The sequence below is a fragment of the Carassius gibelio genome, chromosome A8 (assembly GCF_023724105.1).
Source record: "Carassius gibelio isolate Cgi1373 ecotype wild population from Czech Republic chromosome A8, carGib1.2-hapl.c, whole genome shotgun sequence".
Classification (NCBI taxonomy): Eukaryota; Metazoa; Chordata; class Actinopteri; order Cypriniformes; family Cyprinidae; genus Carassius; species Carassius gibelio.
In genome coordinates, this window is record NC_068378.1 from 5,212,188 (window position 1) to 5,228,065 (window position 15,878).

At 39.5% G+C, this 15,878-nt stretch overlaps 1 protein-coding gene across 2 annotated transcripts in view; it reads right to left on the reverse strand.

Annotated features, from left to right (window-relative positions):
• Nucleotides 1-15,878, reverse strand: part of LOC128018190 (glutamine--fructose-6-phosphate aminotransferase [isomerizing] 1) — a 368,579-nt gene that overhangs the window by 350,372 nt on the left and 2,329 nt on the right. For both annotated transcript variants that reach the window (XR_008184770.1, XM_052603550.1), the window contains exons 2-13: nucleotides 13,384-13,599; nucleotides 13,038-13,163; nucleotides 12,875-12,933; nucleotides 12,662-12,796; nucleotides 12,519-12,580; nucleotides 11,043-11,122; nucleotides 10,499-10,607; nucleotides 10,178-10,341; nucleotides 8,350-8,445; nucleotides 6,199-6,296; nucleotides 4,359-4,479; nucleotides 4,115-4,272 (exon numbers count right to left, since the gene is read on the reverse strand). Coding sequence is in view for 1 of the 2 variants with exons in the window: in XM_052603550.1 (XP_052459510.1) it covers nucleotides 4,115-4,272; nucleotides 4,359-4,479; nucleotides 6,199-6,296; nucleotides 8,350-8,445; nucleotides 10,178-10,341; nucleotides 10,499-10,607; nucleotides 11,043-11,122; nucleotides 12,519-12,580; nucleotides 12,662-12,796; nucleotides 12,875-12,933; nucleotides 13,038-13,163; nucleotides 13,384-13,599 (1,424 nt within the window). In the remaining variant the exon portion in view is untranslated. The remainder of the gene's footprint in view (nucleotides 1-4,114; nucleotides 4,273-4,358; nucleotides 4,480-6,198; nucleotides 6,297-8,349; nucleotides 8,446-10,177; nucleotides 10,342-10,498; nucleotides 10,608-11,042; nucleotides 11,123-12,518; nucleotides 12,581-12,661; nucleotides 12,797-12,874; nucleotides 12,934-13,037; nucleotides 13,164-13,383; nucleotides 13,600-15,878) is intronic.

The window sequence follows — 15,878 nt, forward strand, 5'->3', positions numbered from 1 at the left end:
CTGAAAAAAATCACTGGCGTCTGCATGCCGCTCTCATTTCTCATCAGCAGAGAGTTCCCAGTTTTGCAGTTGCAATCCAAATGACTACAGCTGCAATCTGGAAACCCAGGAGCGAAAAACACTCCAAGTAGTTGTGGGTGTAGGTTCCCCTGAGGGACTGCTCTGGTGCTGTGCAGACATGGGTGGATGAAGAGCAACAGTTTGCATCTTGTGGAGTAATCCAGCGATTCTCAAAAGTCCTGATATTTAAAAAATGTGGTTTAAGGGAATTTATACAGCAGGTAAGACAAGATAACCCTGAATTTAGGGTGCATGATTGTACCCATTTATTCATGGCCTAGTGGTTAGAGAGTTTGACTCCTAACCCTAGGGTTGTGGGTTCAAATCCCGGGCTGGCAATTACAATAACCTGAGCAAGGCATTGAATCCCCAACTGCTCCCCGGGCGCCGCAGCATAAATGGCTGCACACTGCTCCAGGTGTGTGTTCACAGTGTGTGTGTGTTCACTGATCTGTTTGTGTGTACTTCCGATGGGTTAAATGCAGAGCATGAATTCTGAGTATGGGTCACCATACTTGGCTCAATGTCACTTCACTTTCAGGATATTCATCTGACACTCTTGAGAAATCATTATGCTCACAATGCATCACAGCAGAGAGACCACCATTTTACAGAGCTAAATTCATGTTTATGAAATTTAAAATACACGTTAATAGAGTAACGCAACAGAATCTTAATTCATCGCAACACAACCAGGGCCAGTGTAATCGATGGCATCATAAAACAGGAAGAACCTGGGTGCCTTACCCAAGGACACAAAGGTGAAGGCTCATGGATTACTTTTGTATCACAATTCATTTAACATCTCAACCTACTTGAATAATATATAACAATGTTTTCAATTTTCAATTTGCTCGGGTGCATCATTACATCCTTATATGTGACACATTGGAAACTGCTTGGACTGATCTTCTATCCAGGGTTTTCACTGCCTTGGCCTGAGATGCTGGTATCCGCTCCAGCATTCACCTAAAGTTATTTAGGAGAAGAGGTTTTGAGGATGGAGAAATGGAGGATAGAATTGGGCAATCATGCCAGAATGGAGCCAGAACATAAGACTGTGTAAAAACATGGAAGTAGTGTCTGTGACGTCACCAATAGATTTTTGAAGCGCGTTTTTGAAGCTCTAAGTAGACGGAGCAGGCCATCGCCATCTTGGAAGAGCATCACCACATGTCACTCCCGAATAATCGAAAATGGGCAAATAGTGGGAGCTGGCTGCTGAAATCACACCCAGCTAGCTTGACCGCAGTGATAAGCAATGGTGATCCACCTGTCACACAAGTGGCCACGCCCTTAATTATGCAGAACTTTAAGGCTTAATATAATTTAAACGGATGAGTTGTAAATAAAATTCACCCCTCCCCCCCTTAAAGTTGTCATGAAGGGCAAAGTTAGCTTTACAAACCACTTTTTGAACATGACCTAACGAACAAGCCGCTTAATGATTTCAGCATAAATTCACAGCTTTGTGACTTTAAAATACAATATTTTATGGCCCTAACCTTTGCAGTATTAACTATGGTAGAAGGGTTTCATTTACAATCATGTAACGTGGTCATTACCAACCTTAGGGAGTTCATTCAATCACAACTGCATCATAATTATTCTTGAATGCAGAAACAAATAAACCACCGATCTAATGAGGGTTTGATGAGGGTCCTGCACCTCATCTGAAACCTGAAAGACATCCGAGGGAGTCTGTAAATTATCGTTTAAATGAATTGAAAATGACCTGCCCAATTGCTAAAGAGAGTGGAACTAAAATACCAGTGCAGGATTTTGGCAGATGTCCTGGCACCTCACTGCAATCTGATAATTATATGGGCAATTATATCAGATCAGTCAGTCTGCTGGCATCCATGTTTCTATCAAAATGAAGCCCTGTCAAAAATCATCTGGAGCTATCGTGTCTTTTTTGCATGACATGTTAACAATGATAAATGCCATTTCTCCACTTAAGACGGTAAAAAAGTAGGGCTTCGAGAAAGGCTGGACCAGCAAGAGTTTGAAAAGCGCAATCAACTTTTTTATGGTCATTTTTCTTCTCTCAGCATTAACATTTCTCATCCAGCCAAATCCAGCTGCTCCTTAAACTCACAGTTTTTTCTTTTCACATTTTTGTTATGACTTCATTAAACTTGTATGTGCTGTTAAAATCTGTGGAACAGTGGTTGAAACCCATGCTCCAGACCTTCTGAGCTGTGGTGCTCATGTGGGAGACACAGGTTTGAATCTGGCATATGGCTTGCCACAGAACAGTGTAGAGCCCTGCATGGGACTGTTTTCCTAATCCCACTCCCACTGAATTTCTTCCACTCACGCAATGTGTGTGTTCCACTCCAGCATGATCTTGTCAGTCATCTCTCCTTACTCTCGACACACAATCTGACTCCACAGTTCATGTTGGATGCAGGGCTACCAAGTCCGCCTTTTTTTACATGGAATGGGGCTACATTTACACAGTTACCGTGGCTTGATTTACCCCATGGGTTAAAGGTTTGAAATACTGCATAAGTTACATTTGACTGAAATGCTTGTATTGAAATATAAAAACTGAGCTAAAAACTGTTAAGTTTGGTGAAGGAGGGCCGCTGGTAGGAAGCCTCAGTTGTGTTTATGACCAATGTGCAGAACAGTGGCTGTGAAATATATGTTTTAGGTATTAAAATTACATATTTTGATCTTTGGAATATGGTCATTGCTGGACTTTGAGTGTCCATTGGGCTAGTTTTATCACACAGACCCAGCAACACTGGCTGCATTGAGCACAGCAGAAGCTTTCAGTTTAGGATTGTAGACCAGACACTGTGTTACACGTTAGCAAGCCTAGCGTTTATGCGACTCCATCATTCTTGTTATGTGCCAAATCACGGGATGGCAGGACCTGTGCTACATTTTTTTGACCACCCACTCCCGCACACAGTAAGGGTAAAACTGCATGTACTGCAAAATTTGGGTTGGGTCCTGTGGGACCCCAATCCCATTACAGCCATCTCAAACAGTGGTTCAAGACGGTGTTTGTATGGTATGGGACATGTCTCAAACAGGCCTGTCGCAATAATCAATATATCGACATATTGCACAATATATGTACATGACCTCAGTCATTTTTTGGTGGCGCAATATATTGCCCGTGATATTTAAATAAAAATTAATGTCACCGTGTTTTTTGCATTCCTTTTGCACCTGTGTCTTTTGCAGCTTCTTGTACATAATGTGATGTAGTTGCTGCTAGTTAAAAAAAAAAATGCACGATTGGCCTTGTTTAATATGTAAGGTATTTTAATTTAACCAAACTAATGAAATGAAAAAAAAAATAATAATAATAATAATAAAATAAATTGGAACATTATTCACTTAGTAGTATAATGGACAACCAAGCTCCCATGGCTGGTTGCTCTAGTACTACTTTAGCATACTGGACATGTTTTTAATAATTGGGTAAACTAATGATGGATATCCCTTGAAAAGGGCCCCTGGCTCTGGGATCGATGTGGGTTATAGGCCAATTCAAAGCACATAATAAGGGCTACCAAGTGGGTCGTTCACTGGGTAATACACAGTAACTGGTGAAATGAATCCTTTGTACTTAGTATTGGATGCTAGCAAATTGGCGGAAATGGGTTGAAGAATGGTGCGAATTACAAGGGGGTCTGACACCTAATTAAGGCTTGAACTGCCCCAAACTCAAGTGTCTTAAATTGTACATATGTTAACAGTTTTAACTCTGTAACCAAAAAAGGGAGATTAAAACAAGTCAGAGACGGTAATTTATTTTAGAACAGACTAGCCATTCGCAAGTGTGGGCTGTTTGAGCATTATTATCAATATCAGACCAAAACTAGAACCATCATTATTCATAACTAGAATTTAAATTGGTTAAAATTGTAATCAGATCAATTGCATAATCTGCAGATGAACAAGTTAATTAGACAGTTTTTATGTTAAAGATGTTTAAAGACGGTTGCTGTTTTCGGACCCCTTTTTTGTCTAGGCTGATGGCACTAAAATAATTGGATAAATTAAGAAACAAACCAAAAACCAAACTGACCTTAGTGCTAGCCACACCAATCTCTGGGCCAGCATTGATGTGAATGCCACAGTCAGTTTCTCTGGAGATGGAGCTGCCCACAGTGTTGGTGATGCCCACCGTCAGCGCGCCTCTCTCCTTACAGTAGCGCAGAGCCAACAGGCTGTCTGCTGTCTCTCCTGAACACACACACACAAGTTCAGACAGCTGTCCCGTCTCAAAAACGTATTAACACACACACACACACACAGGCACACAAGCCAACCTGACTGGCTGATGAAAAAGCACACGTCATCTCTGAAGACAGGAGTGTTTCGATCCAGGAAATCACTCGCCAGCTCCACCATGACAGGAAGTTCAGTGAGTTCTTCCAGTACTTGACGAGTCTAAGCAAGGCACAGAAACAGCATGAACAAATTACTGTCTTGTAATCAGACATCATGCAATAACATACAATAAAATTATAAAAGATATTATTACTGTAGTTTATGTATTTATGTATTTTTTTTTAAGTTTTCAGTTCTGAAACTTATACGTTATACTTGTACATTTTCAAAACACAATAACCTCCGATGTCAAATGATCAGAGAAAATTTAGATTTTTGCTTAAATAACCCCTTTAAATGCTGAATTTAAACTTGTACACATCTGTGGCCCGCTTCACACCTGACATTAACACGTGTTTCATATCTGGACAGTCTTCAGCTGGATAGACCAACGCTACTTTTGCGTCATCTAAGGTTAACGCCCCTTTTCGGGGGAAAACAAACGGATTCCCCTGATACAGAACTCGCTCTAATTTCTTGATAGCAAAAATGGCACAAACATACACACTCTCTTTGCGGGCCGAGGACCGTGAGAGGTATTTAAAGATGCTACTGGATACGGTGTTTACAGAGGTTTCCCTTTGAAATGGTCGAAAACTGGATTAATAACCCCACGCAGTGGCCAAATATGGACATCTAACGTTACCATTATCTCGTGGAATCACCAAGTAGCCTATTTTTGTCATTAACATACTCACAGTATGATAAACTAGACGATGAGGCCATTTCAAGAGGAGTCGGTGGTTTACTTGGATCATATTTCACTTGATTTAAGCTACTGACAGTTTTGTTGTAGTTAGAAATACGAAGCTGCTAGTAGCTACGTGATTAACATTAGCTCTCATTAGGCATGCTACCTTGGCTGTTAACTGATTTTAAGTTTGAAATATTCGCAGGCTAGGACTAAACAATATAAATATTATACAATATCTGTTTGTAATTGTGTCTGACAGGCCTGTACACATCAGAAACAATGAAAAACAAAAGGTCCCTGGAGCGAGTTCTGTATCAGGGGAATCCGTTTGTTTTCCCCCAAAAAGGGGCGTTACCCTTCGATGACGCAAAAGTAGCGTTGGTCCATTGCATTTACACCTTGGATTCCAAGTCTCCAGTGTACTCAGATTTCAAAATCCTGTCTGTCATATGATAGATAATGACTACGATATCTAGTCTATAGTGTTTCCATACTCAGAAATTGTCTCATGTGAGACATGAGTGAAGATACAACACAAGACTGACTGCAACAAACAGAGAATACTTGTTTTTGTGGGGTTTGTGGAACTAAATATTTATCTGATATTTCCACTTTGCCTGTCTATTACTAGTAACAGAAAGGCAAACGCTATCAATATGTTTTCATTTACTATTTACTTTTAATTTAACTCTGCATTTTAACTTTAGCATATGATTATTTAGCTAAAATATTAGACAAAGGAATCGAACGAGAACGGAGAATGGGAGCTCCGATGCATCGGTGTCCTGAGTGTCGTCATAATAAAAGTCCTGCTTCTCAAATATGATACTCTGATACTTCAAAAATAAATAATAATATACTGATACATCTGCCTTGGTGATATATTGGCCAACCACTAATAACTTTAAAAACTAAATTTTCAAATCTAATAATATGTAACATTTGTATATTGTTAGCCGTGCTAAACCAGCTCCAAATGTAGCGTAAGAATGCATCTTCAGTGCGTGTGATCCCTTTACTGGAAGACCCACACTAATGCCAGGTGTGAGGCGGCCCTATGTGGGTATGTTTAATGATGTACACACTGCAACTCCAGCATGGTAACTGGTCCCACAGGCAATCAAGATGAGCCTCCGACATCTCTGGATCTCTTTAATGTGGTCTTTCAATCCGCCCAAGATCACTGCAAACACAAACAAGTTAAGAAAATCCAGTATACAAGTAGAAAATCAGCTATTCTCAGTCAGTTCTGTTTCACAGTTCACTATAAATTTTAAAGGAGGCAGATCATCCAGAAACTTGTTACAGTGCTCGAAAATAAGGACTGCCCGATGGCCACGGGCCACTTCTGCATCGTCAGGAATGTTTATCATTTCCATGTGTTTTTAAAGGGTCATTATACCTCAGACTACTTTTCTGAGATTTTAAGAAGACAATGTCAGCATTCGATAGTTCTAACTGTTGGGGAAAACTGGTTAATTTTAAGCTTATTCATATTATACTATTATTTTCATCTACTGGGTTTAAAATCTACATCATGATGACGTCACAATTAGTGACATGACAATGGACTATAATAGAGCATCACAGTCCTGCCCACAGCTGGTGCCGGAAGTAAAAATTCAATGCAATTTCTGCATTGACATTTGGGGTATAAGCCATAAAAACGTAACCATACATGGTAGACTTAAAACCAGCTACAGCTGTACTAAGCGATAGTATATGCTCATATAAACGCAAAAGGATCATGGGGCACTAACCTTGTTTTGATATAAATGCCTTTTATTCGCGATGTCTTGGCTAAGTACTTCATTACCCACAATCCTGAACAATCCCACAATCCCACAGTGATGCATCTGTTTAACCATATCGTCTGGTTAAACCCCGCGAAGGTCCGTGAAGACTGAAGATCATTAATAAAAAAATAAAATAAAATAAAAACCTGTGTTGCGTTTTTGTACGGTAGACTTATCAGTGCAATCATGATCTCCATGGCTGCCATCAGAAAATTCACTGGAGGAAAAAGTTCGCCGTCATCAGATTTGGAAGTCGCTCAAAAGGCAGGTTCGCGGTTGTGGCTTCAGTGGAATTCAATGAGGCGCGGTGATTTATGGGATGAGTAGTTCCTGCGCTCGAAATGAAAATATGTACACAGTCTTGTACCTTTGACTTTTTTGGGATTTTCTCTTAATTTTTTCACTCGAAATGATATGTTATATGCTTATGAGTTCAGCCCGTAGCTGGTTATCCTCACACATGCTCTGAAACTCTTTAGATACGGATTTTTCCGAAAGTCAATGGGAGAAATGAATGGGAAATTTACTTCCGGCACCAGAGCTCTCTCGGGCTGTGGGCGGGACTGTGAAGCTCTATACCTCGATGACACGTCAGTGTCTATTTAATTATTCATGAGACTGTGTGTTCTTATCCTATGAGAAGACGCTTCACTTAATTATACACAACAGCATGTGTTGAGACACTTCAGGCTGCGAGACAGCGTACATTAACCGAGAGAAACGTTCTTGGTGAGTGTAACCGTTTTTACAGCTCTCTGCTTATATAAACGCCACAGAATAAGCCTAAAGTTATCAGAGGTGCAACAGCGCATTCATATATATGTTTTTGATGCAGAGTGCAAATGGCTGTGCATTTATTTGTGTTTTTAACTCGATGGGAGCTGAATGGTCTCCCCTCAGTACTCGCGTGCACTCACTCTCTCGCTTGTGAAGAGACAAACACAAATATATCCAAATACAACAACAAACAGGAAACTGAGTCAGCCATGAAATATCAAGTGTGTTGCTTCACTGAGTGAAGAACATGCAATGCTATTTTAAATGTGATACGCAGTTTCTGTACCTGAACACCTTTAAAAACGGTTTCATTTTTATCTTAGTTGTATATATTTCATTGTGTAATTGCTTGTAATTTGTTCTTATTTACTGACTATTCACTTGTCTTTAATTATGTTTAAACTAGATTTCTCAGGGTAGTGTTTTTTTTTCTTTCTTGTTGAATCCTGAAATCTGACTCATTGCTAATGAGCCCAGTTTTACTGACAATGATGCAGTGGCCTAACCATTCAGTTCTACCGAAGTGAACATAAACAGTAAGTGTACGGAGTCAGCTGGTGCATGTTTGCAAAGACACAAATTGTTCCCGTTAATCATGTTCTTTCACAAGAAGGTTGAATTCCCTCGAAGCTTTACTTGTGTCTGGTCTGGAAATGACCTCACCTGTGTTGTTCTCAAAGTTAACCCTTCCTCGCATGGTGTTGACCACAGACTCGGGCTGCTCAAAGATCTCCTTCTGCATGAAGGAGCTGAAGTTTCCTGTTTTTAAAGAAAAACAAGAGTGAAGCCAGTGAGTGCTGAAGTCCATTAGGATATAGTGGTGAAGCACGAAAGAGAGCTTTTAGGTGATATGCATCACAAAATCACTGCATTCTGTTGTGTTGAGCAAATTATGAGATCATATTCTTGAGGAAATGTCATCTGGAAGTGCTCTTGTCTTAAAGGGGCATCTGGGAGGTGTCATAAACCATGACTTAAAAAAATCCTTATCATAAATAGCGGATTATAGACGGTTTAATGGGATTAAGAGACGCGGAGCAAAACCAAAGCACTTCATTTTCTGCTCGATCAGAAATTCTTGATTAAATCTTTTCTCACAAAATCACTGACATACGCAGCAGGAATGCGAGGATAACTGAGGGGAACGCTATACCCCGAAATTAGGTCATGAGAATTGTGTTTTTTATTTTTTTTTCACAGTAGGTCAGATTAAATGTGAGGAAAGGAGTGGATGAAGAGATGGAGGAGGAGCAAAAGAGGAGGAGGAATATAAAGCAGTGCATATCTGAAGCGATGTACTGCTCTCTGGTGGCCAGAAAGCGAGCACACATTTGCCCGCCCCTCAAGTTCAACAGTACTAGTGATTGCTGGTAGTCTTGTAGTTGTTGAGTTTACATGTGTGGTTGGATTAAGGCATCTAAAATATAGTCTTGCAGAATAAGGCATTCATATCTGCTTTATACGTACTAATAAACAGCCAGTATGATACGATGAATGCTAATAATCAACTAGTTCGTAGTGAGAATTGATCCCTTAAATAAAGTGCTACCATATTCCTATAACGACAAAATGAACTAATCCCCATTTCAATTTGGAAATGTCAGTTAATGCATTAGTGGATAAAATGATTCATATTTTAGTGAACTATGTGGACTTAAGCACTATTCGGACGGGACTAGTTTTCTAAACTACGTTTGAGTTTCGATTCTTACCACCTGACGTCTGTGATTTTCATGTACCAATTCTTTTTTTGTTATTAAATGTAGTTAAAACATTATGTAACTGAGTACATAAATGAGCGTGAGTAATCTTACCTGATGCTGATATTACAATAGCCGGTATTAACAGTTATGCGATCTTGCTCTTGATTTTATTATTTGTATTATTTTTTAATTATTATTTATTTGCCGCTAAGCAAATATATCAAACATGCGCGCGGTAAGAGCATCTACGGTAATTCACGTTGGCCAAAACACACGAGGAAACGCGTTGTGAAATAAAATATCACCGGCAATCACAGACATTCGCATTCGGACGGGATTCGTTTTCTCAGAGGATCACTGAGTTTGCTGAAAAACGGTAGGTAAGTTGCTCTGGAATTATCACAGAGGTTGTGTGAGAAAACACAGACGTGGCAGATTCGGACGGGATTAAAATCACCAAGTACGTCTGTGAAACGCAGATTTCTCTAACGACCCCCTGTAAAACTAGTCCCGTCCGAATAGGGCTTTAATCTGATGTGAAAAACACTGGATATTTGTAGTCCAGCATGTGTATGTTGTATTAATGCCAATTAAATTATTAATAATCATTAAAACTATCAACTTGTGACAAGCAACATGAACCTTGCAGACAATGTTGAATCTAATGCGTTTCCTCTGAAAGTTTCTCCCTCGAAACCTTGCGTCCAGACTAATGATAAAAACCTGTGAAAACTGGAGATTTCAATCAGCTCTTGCTCTTTTGGTGTATGGTGTGCATCTGTCCTCACCCTTCATGATCTGCTGCAGCTCCATCTGAAGGGTCTGCATGGCGCGGGCCGAGTGGTCTCCTGCGGTGCGCTTGATCCGATGGATGGAAAGACGCCCGTCACGCACTGCCGCGATGTCATCGTCCTCGAGGAAGATGACCCGGTTGGTGTGCTCGATGACAGCACTGCAGTCACATCACATAAAGCCATTTACGCACCTATTCGTTTCAATTCACTCCATTATTTTTGGGCTTTGCCGCTCGTGCTCAAAAAACACCGGAGCAAACAAATCTGCTGCACAATTTAAGGATAAAACCAACAAAGCAAGCGAATGAATGAGACCTGGCATCAGATGCAAAGTAGTACTCCACGGATTTCTCGTCTACAGGAAACAGACACGTGTCCTCGTCCATTCTGGGCAGAGTATTGCAGCTCTTTTTATCTTTAGCAGCTATATATAAAACACAAAAACATTATTAATCCTTACAGAACAAATCAGTGTAAATTAACAAAAACTTGCAGTCATTTTTGTGTTTAAACTATATTCTTGGTAACTCTAAAGAGAACGTGAATACCATTCTTGTATATAATGTTTGTAAAAAGCTAATCAGAAGCATGATGCTGCAAGTAAACTACGTATATAATGCATGACATGCTTATTAATTAATTGGCTATCAATTTGTACTTTATTTCTGGACTTCTACCTACTTATTTATCAGATTCATTTGAAAGTAGATTAGTTCTGCTGTACAGAGATGGGCCAGTGGAGTCGGAGCATGTTGCAGGGCAGACCTGAACATGACTTTACAGCGTATGTGCCAATTATTTACAAATACACACTCACTGTGCTGCATACATGTTATGAAGGAAGTGTGTGTCAACTCACAGGAGCGATACAGGATTGGGATGTGATCGGTGGAAAGCTTGTGTTCACTTCTAACTCCAATCAGCAATGGACCTCCCCTCCTGCATGGACACAAAGAAATACACATGTGAGATGTTCAAATATGGCTGATTTGGTAGATCCTTTTACACTAATACTGTACCATTGATATCTAATCACTCATATACAGTGTACTGCAAGGTAATTATTGTCTTAGTTAACACACATTCAGTGCATATGAATATAAATGATACAGCTGGCTAATGAGAGCTACAGAGAATAAGCACCTGTAATCGAAGTCAAATGTGTTTAGAAGTGATTTAATAGTGGCACACTTGGCATTGCCAGAGCATCTTGCTGCATGTTCACTCATGTTCTCAACAAGTGTGCTGTATGTTTGCTGAGAGCGAAGAAAGGCTGTGCAGAAACGATTCAATGGAATGGTTTGGCATTATATGCAAATTTTTAACCTTGGGTATGTGGTGACTCATTTAAAATACCGTATGTTCCGGACTATAAGTCACACTTTTTTGCATAGTTTGGCTGGTCCTGCAACTTATAGTCAGGTGCGACTTATTTATCAAAATTAATTTGACATGAACTGAGAGAAAAGAACCAACAGAAAATTTTACCATCTCCGAACACGAGAGGGCGCTCTATGCTGCTCAGTGCTCCTGTAGTCTACACTGAAGACATAGAGCGCCCTCTCGTGGCTGGAGACGGTAATGTTTTCTCTTGGTTCTAAATAAATGCGACTTTTAGTCTGGTGCGACTTATATATGTTTTTTTCCTCATCATGACATATTTTTGGACTGATGCGACTTATACTCAGGTGCGACTTATAGTCCGAAAAATACGGTACTCCAATATCATAAACATTACAACAGGATTTATTACCAAAAAAAATTAAAATGGTTGTGTATAAATATGACCAATCCATGGAATTACTGGTGAATCAGACTTAATTTGCGGAAAAAAAAAGAAAAAAAAAGAAAAACAAAACGACAACTGACAGTGCTATATTTGCTACAAGTGCCTGCACTTCAGCGTCTGTACATTTATCGCTGTTCATACTTGCGAAATAGGTTGACACAATGTTTACAGTACGTTTACACAGCGTTTTAAATCATGGCGGGTGAGGGTGTTTTCGTATGCATTTGGCAAATCAATGTGTACTTAGCTGGTAAGACACTGCTCCGCAGTAGGAGTTAATTTGGTTCTCGAAAAAGGCAGTGTGGTACTAAAAATCGCACACAGTTCAGGTGGTGCGAAATCGCCAAAAAGTGGGGATGTTTCACAATCAGTTCTGGTACTATGAAAAGGTTCCCGAGGTGCGAAAGGCCCTCATGACTGCTCAGAAGGTCATGATCGGTTTTTAGAAATCGAAACAAACAGAATTAAACTGCTGAACTAAATGAATGCATTGAAGCATTTAATTGAGCACACATGTTAACGCTGACTACATAAGGTAGAAGTTACCTGCTGCCCACTGCTTCTCCTGGATAGTGCACACTTTTGAAGACCAAGACGAAAGCTCCTTCCTAAAGCAGAGAACACGTTTATTGCCACATCATTCGTGACCTTTACAGTGCCCCTCATCAAGGTGATAGAAAAGCGTTTACTAGTTGCTGGGTGACTTGCTCCACGAGGGTGGCGAAGGTGATGTCATCGCTCTCCCGGTTATCATACATGTACTTCACTAGCTTAGCGATGGTCTCCGTGTCAGTCTCAGACTCAAACTCATAGCCTTTACTCTCCTGTACACATACAAAACGAAACGGTCAACATATAGACACACGTCGGGCGGATGAATGGAAAGATGATGTTTTACTTGCCAGAAATTTCTTCAGGTCTTTGTAGTTGGTGATGATTCCATTATGGATGACAATGAACTCTGCAAGCGAACAAATTGGAACACTTCTATCAAAAATATTCCTTTACGAACAAGAACATTTGTGCAACTAAATACGAGTTATGAACAGCAGGCTGCTAACAGACCGTTGTTCTTGTCAGATCTCTGCGGGTGGCTGTTGACAGGGCTGGGGGCGCCATGAGTGGCCCATCGAGTGTGAGCGATACCCAGATGCACATCAAACTCCAAATCAAGATCAACATCCTGCTGCCCTGTGGAACAGATGTTCAAATACAAACTGCTAATACCATCACACTTAGAAATACAAATGGAAATACACTTTACACAAGTGCACAGATGCATTTACCCAATTCATTTAAAGTTTGAGATGTGTCAAAGAAAAAATTGAAGCACATTAGCGTGAAGTCTAGGTTTTTTATTGCGAGAAGTGTGGCTTACAGTGTGACCTGTGAAATTACCACCATTACTTACTATGGATTTCGTCATCCAGGGCTTTGACTTTTCCTGTTTGTTTGATCAGCTGGATGCTCTTGGAGTTGGTTTTCCATTCCTTGCTGTTCCCCCCATCAATCCCCACACCAGCGGAGTCATAGCCGCGGTACTCCAGGCGCTGCAGACCTTTGATAAGGACCTCGAGGATCTCCCGCCGAGTGCGGGGCACGTGATAATTCAGATACGCAAAGATGCCTTCAGAGAGAAAAAGACAGTTTGTTTGTTTGTCATTATGGACAGTGCCATGAAAATGGGTTTATTTGCAAAGTCAGCAATTTATTCGAAGACCATGGCTGCATTTCAATTCACACACTATCAGTGCTATACAAAATACAACATCACATAAACTCATCTAGATTGATAGATATCGAACACTGGAAATACCGTATTTTTCGGACTACAAGTCGCACCTAAGTATAAGTCGCATCAGTCTACGTCCCATTGCCTGGAAATGGAAATGTATAGCCTATGTGAGTAATAGGCCTAAAATAAAATAAAAAGCAAAATAAAATTACAAATATATCAAACTTAAATTATTAAGATAACCGATTATATTCCATCTATAAGTTCCCCTCAGACATATGTAAATATAAACTCCTACTCCTAATTGAATTGCGATTTGTTTACCATTTCAGCTGATTTTAATCGATTTTCAACCGGCTCGAGGTTAAGCGTTAATAACTAACATTAAGAAAGATTAATAAATACTGTAATAAATGAATTGTTCACTGTTCGTTGATGTTTGTTCAAATATAAAATAACATTAACATATTTATGTAGGTTTTTCGCCACTGTTTCTCTTAATTAACAGTATTGGTAATTACCAAAATATATATTTTTTAGCTTTCTTTATTGGTAAGACCTCCATTATGTGTAACCTTTTTAGTAACATTAGAAAGCAAAACATTTAAATAAAATAAAAACTTTCAAGTGCTTTATAGTGTTTTTATATTCAGATACCCAATTAGTTAAAAAGTACATAAAGAATGCCAGCAAGCATGTGAGAAGCCGTGTTTGCTATTATGTGAATAAATACGATTTAGTTGCTTCGGTTTGTTATTTGTCCAAAAATTACAATAACATTTTTAAAATACAGTTTTAGGACAGATTCCTAAAATATTTGTGTTTTGTCTTATGACAGGTGATCTAATAAATGAAGCACAGTAAGTTTTCATAGCATTCAGTTCGAACGTTCGTTTTAAGGACATTGGGCAAAATGAGGAATAGTGTGTTTTTTGTCAGAAAATTAAAATAGGGGTTTTAATACAATTAATTACAATACAATTTTAAACTGCAGCATCTCTAAAAACAGCACAGCAAACAAACAGAAAAGAAAGCGAAAGTTAGCAGCTAGATAAATAGCCAACAAATGCAAAGAGTGATGTCAGTCCTGATAAGCAAGTGGCCTGCTAAAGCAGACACAACCGGTTTGACATAAGTACATTTACGCATTTAGCACTAGACACTTTTATCCAAAGCAAGTTACAATGCATTCAGGATACACATTTATTTATTAATCAGAATGTATGCGTGTTCCCTGGGAATTGAACCCACAACCTTCTGCGCTACTGACACAATGCTCTACCACTGAGCCACAGGAAAGAAACATCCATCTGTGTGGATAAACACGCAGAGCAGTCAGAACCAAATCAATGATGGGGAGATCAGCTCAGCAAAAACTGTGTGAACGGTGAGATAAGGAAAGTCTAAATAAAGACAAAGACTGGTTTAAATGTCTGTATGTTTAGAGGGGTAAATGCACTCCAAGTACAGCATTATGAAAGGACAGAAACGTCACAGAGCTGCCATTCAGTGGACTGGCTGCGGGCACTGGATAGTCGTGTGTGTGTGTGTGTGTGTGTGTGTGTGTGTGTGTGTGTGTAGTCAAACAAGGCTCTGCTTTATTAGGCAGATGACTCTTTAAAATGAGGAAAAGATGGATTCTGAATATAGCTTCATCACCCAACCAAAAAAAAAAATCCTGAGCCTCAATCCACCAAAAAAGACGTCCTTTAACCGTACATGTACACTACCTTTCAGCAGTTTGGGAGTGGTTTTATTTATTTTTGAAAGAATTAAGTCTCATGCTCACCAAGACCGAACTTGACAGCAATTACAGTAATATATTGTGAAATATAAACCGTAATATTGTGAAATATTACTACAATTTAAAACTTTTTGCTGTATTTTCAACATCATTACTCCAGTCTTCAATGTCACATGATCTTTCACAAATCATCCTGATATGATGATGATGATTCGATGTAGAGTTGTTCCGATTCCGATACTAGTATCGGAAATATCTCCGATACCACAACAAATTCTGGCATCGGCATCGGCGAGTACATGAACCCATATACCGATCCGATACCATTTTCTTAAAAAAGACCTAGTTATGACCGCAAGCTTTGCCTAACCGCTGCACGGTTCTTCTTCGCTGCTCAAAATGCATTGAAAACACAGGAAGTTGTGCT